The 4494-nt window shown below is 48.4% G+C and overlaps 1 protein-coding gene across 1 annotated transcript in view; it reads left to right on the plus strand.

Annotated features, from left to right (window-relative positions):
- Nucleotides 1-4155: 4155 nt before the first annotated feature.
- Nucleotides 4156-4494, plus strand: part of LOC130587306 (proteasome subunit beta type-5-like) — a gene marked incomplete at its 3' end in the record, with an annotated part of 3189 nt that continues 2850 nt past the window's right edge. Inside the window, exon 1 of the mRNA XM_057388283.1 lies at nt 4156-4390. Coding sequence (XP_057244266.1) covers nt 4178-4390 — 213 coding nt within the window. The remainder of the gene's footprint in view (nt 4391-4494) is intronic.

The raw sequence follows: 4494 nt of genomic DNA on the forward strand, positions 1-4494 counted from the left end.
GATTCCATTCTGCCCCATAGATTGGGCTCTGCCCCATAGATTTCAGTTCTGCCCCATGGATTCCATTGTGCCCCATAGATTTGAGTTCTGACCCATAGATTTCAGTTCTGCCCCATAGATTGGGCTCTGCCCCATGGATTCCCATTCCCAACCCCATAGATTTTGTTCTGCCCCATAGATTTCAGTTCTGCCCCATGGATTTTATTCTGACCCATAGACTCTAATTTCTGCCCCATAGATTTGGTTCTGCCCCAGAGATTCCCATTTCCAGCCCCATAGATTTTGTTCTGCCCCATAGATTTCAGTTCTGCCCCATGGATTTTATTCTGACCCATAGACTCTAATTTCTGCCCCATAGATTTTATTCTGCCCCATAGATTTCTCCTCTGTGCCCCATAGATTTTATTCTGCCCCACAGATTTCAGTTCTGCCCCATAGATTTTTGTCCTGACTCATAGATTCCATTCTGCCCCATAGATTTTGTTCTGCCCCATAGATTCCATTGTGCCCCATAGATTTCCATTTCTGCCCCATAGAATTTGGTTCTGCCCCATGGATTTTCGCTTTGTGCCCCATAGATTCCAATGGCTCTGCCCCATGGATTCCCATTCCCAGCCCCATAGATTTTGGTCCTGACCCGTGGATTCCATTCTTACCCATAGGTTTTATTCTGCCCCACAGATTTGAGCTCTGCCCCATAGATCCTATTCTGCCCCATGGATTTCAGTTCTGCCCCATAGATTTCTATTTCTGCCCCAGAGATTTGATTTCTGCCCCACAGATTTTATTCTGACCCATAAATTCTCATTTCTGCCCCATGGATTTTGTTCTGCCCCATAGATTTGAGCTCTGCCCCATAGATTTCAATTCTGACCCATAGATTCTCATTTGTGCCCCACAGATTTCCATTTCTGCCCCATAGATTTCATTGTGCCCCATAGATCGAGCTCTGCCCCATAGATTTGAGTTCTGCCCCATAGATTTCAGTTGTGACCCACAGATGTGAGTTCTGCCCCGTGGATTTTATTCTGCCCCATAGATTCTCATTTGTGCCGCATAGATTTTGTTCTGCCCCATAGATTTCAATTTCTGCCCCATAGATTTCAGTTCTGCCCCATGGATTGGGTTCTGCCCCATGGATTTCCTTCTGTGCCCCATAGATTTTGTTCTGACCCATAGGTTTGGGCTCTGCCCCATAGATTTCCTCCTGTGCCCCATAGATCGATTCCTGCCCCATAGATTTCATTCTGCCCCATAGATTCCATTGTGCCCCATAGACTGGGCTCTGCCCTATACATTTTCTTCTGTGCCCCATAGATTTCCATTTCTGCCCCATAGATTTCAGTTCTGCCCCATGGAGTCCATTCTGACCCATAGATTTCAATTTCTGCCCCATAGATTTTGGTCCTGACCCATAGATCCCATTGTGCCCTATAGATTCCTATTTCCAGCCCCATAGATTTTATTCTGCCCCATGGATTGGGTTCTGCCCCATAGATTTCCCCATCTGTGCCCCATAGATTTTGTTCGGCCCCATAGATTTCAGTTCTGCCCCATGGATTTTATTCTGACCCATAGACTCTAATTTCTGCCCCATAGATTTGAGTTCTGCCCCATAGATTTGGTTCTGCCCCAGAGATTCCCATTTCCAGCCCCATAGATTTTATTCTGCCCCATAGATTTTGTTCTGACCCATAGATTTCTCTCTGCCCCATGGATTCCATTGTGCCCCATAGATTAGGGTCCTGACCCATAGATTTCCATTTCTGCCCCATAGATTTCAGTTCTGCCCCATAGACTGGGCTCTGCCCCACAGATTTTCTTCTGTGCCCCATTGATTTCCATTTCTGCCCCATAGATGAGTTGTGCCCCATAGATTTCTCCTCTGTGCCCCATAGATTTTGTTCTGCCCCATAGATTTCAAGTTCTGCCCCATAGATTTCAGTTCTGCCTTCGCGCCCTTTTTTCTCCCCTCACTCCTATTTGCCCTTAACCAAAATGGCGCCCGCTGCTTCTCCATGCCCTAAACCCGCACTGCGCATGCGCAGATGCGGTTTTGCCCCAAAAACTCTTCCCCTCCGCTGCAAAACTTTATTTATTTTTATTCCCGCCTTCCGATTTTACCAAAATCCGCGGTTTTTCCCTCATTTTTAACGCTTTTCTCTCCGTTTTAACCCGACCCGAGTCATGCCCTTAACCAAAATGGCGCCTTCGCGCCCTTTTTTCCCCCCCTCATTCCTTTCTGCCCTCAACCAAAATGGCGCCCGCTGCTTCTCATTGCCCTTAACCCCGCACTGCGCATGTGCAGGTGCGGTTTTGCCCCCTTTGACTTCGCTTTGCCCTTAACCAAAATGGCGCCCGATGCTTCTCATTGCCCTTAACCGCGCTCTGAACATGCGCAGGTGTGATTTTGCCCCAAAACTCTTCCCCTCCGCTCCAAAAATTTATTTATTTTTAATTCCCGCCTTCCGATTTTACCAAAATCCGCGTTTTTCTCCTCATTTTTTTAACGCTTTTTTCCCTCCGTTCCGACCCACCCAGAGTCATGCCCTCAACCAAGATGGCGCCCGTTGCTTCTCATTGCCCTTAACCCGCATTGCGCATGGGAAGATGAGGTTTTGCCCCCAAAAATTGTCCCCCTCCGCTTCAAAACTTTATTTATTTTAAGTCCCGCCTTCCAATTTTCCCAAATTCTGCGTTTTTTTCTTCATTTTTTATTTCTTTTCTCTCCATTCTGACCCGTCCCGAGTCTTGCCCTCAACCAAAATGGCGCCTTCGCGCCCTTTTCGCCCCTCACTCCTCTTTGCCCTCAACCAAAATGGCGCCCGTTGCTTCTCATTGCCCTTAACCGCTTACTGCGCATGCACAACGGCGGTTTTTCCTCCAAAATTCTTCCCCGCCGTTTAAAAAGTTTATTTCTTTTTAATTCCCGCCTTCCAATTTTACCAAAATCCGCGTTTTTCTCCTCATTTTTTTTACCACTTTTCTCTCCGTTCTGACCCGACCCGAGTCATGCCCTCAACCAAAATGGCGCCCGTTGCTTCTCCGTGCCCTTAATCGCGCACTGCGCATGCACAACGGCGGTTTTGCCTCCAAAACTCTTCCCCGCCGATTTAAAATTTTATTTCTTTTAATTCCCGCCTTCCGATTTTACCAAAATCCGCGTTTTTCTTCTCATTTTTTGCCGCTTTTCTCTCCATTCTGACCCGACCCGAGTCATGCCCTCAACCAAAATGGCGCCTTCGCGCCCTTTTCGCCCCTCACTCCTCTTTGCCCTTAACCAAAATGGCGCCCGTTGCTTCACGGTGCCCTTAACTCCGCATTGCGCATGCGCAGATGCGCTTTTGCCCCCCCCAAACTCTTCCTTGCCGCTCCAAAACTTTATTTATTTTAAACCTGCCTTCCGATTTTACCAAAATCCGCGTTTTTCTCCTCATTTTTTTATCGCTTTTCCCCCTCCGTTCCGACCCGCCCCGAGTCATGCCCTCAACCAAAATGGCGCCTTCGCGCCCTTTCTTCCCCCTCACTCCTCTTTGCCCTCAACCAAAATGGCGCCCGTTGCTTCTCATTGCCCTTAACAGAGCACTGCGCATTCGCAAATGCGGTTTCGCCCTAAAAATTCTTCCCCTAGGCTCCAAAACTTTATTTTTTTTCATTCCCGCCTTCCGATTTTACCAAAATCCGTGGTTTTTTCCTCATTTTTTACCGCTTTTCTCTCCGTTCCGACCCGACCCGAGTCATGCCCTCAACCAAAATGGCGCCCGTTGCTTCTCCGTGCCCTTAATCGCGCACTGCGTATGCATAACGGCGGTTTTGCCCTCAAAATTCTTCACCGCCGATTTAAAATTTTATTCTTTTTAATTCCCGCCTTCTAATTTTACCAAATTCTGCGGTTTCTTCCTCATTTTTAATTTCTTTTCTCTCCATTCTGACCCTTCCCGATTCATGCCCTCAACCAAAATGGCGCCTTCGCGCCCTTTTTCCTCCCCTCACTCCTCTTTGCCCTTAACAAAGATGGCGCCCGCTGCTTCTCATTGCCCTTCGTTCCTCATTGCGCATGCGCAGTGGCGCTTCTCTCCCATTCATTTCTATTTGCCCTCAACAAAGATGGCGCCCGCGCGGCTTCACTTCCCGCCGCCATTTTGCCGCCCCCCCCTCAGCCTCTCCCGCTCCCAAAATGGCGCTGCTCAGCGTCCTCCGCTCGGATCTTCCAAAATCCTTTTTAGGGCTCCCAAAAACTTTTCCCGACGATTCCGAGGAATTTTCCCAAATCCTTCGGGACCCCCCGGGACCTCCGCGGTTTTTGGCGGCTCCTCCGTGGGGTTTTGAAGCGGCTCCGGATGGTCCCGGTTTGGCGATGCTTCACGGCACCACAACTTTGGCTTTTAAGGTGAGGAAAAAGGGGAAAAACGCCCTAAAATTTAATTTTTTGGAGCGTTAAATTGTGTTTGGGAGAGTCGGAGTGGCGTTTGCGTGGGAAATTTCCAAAATTTC

This window comes from Malurus melanocephalus, unplaced genomic scaffold (genome assembly GCF_030028575.1).
Source record: "Malurus melanocephalus ecotype Western Australia unplaced genomic scaffold, MMel_1.1 scaffold_1737, whole genome shotgun sequence".
Lineage (NCBI taxonomy): Eukaryota > Metazoa > Chordata > Aves > Passeriformes > Maluridae > Malurus > Malurus melanocephalus.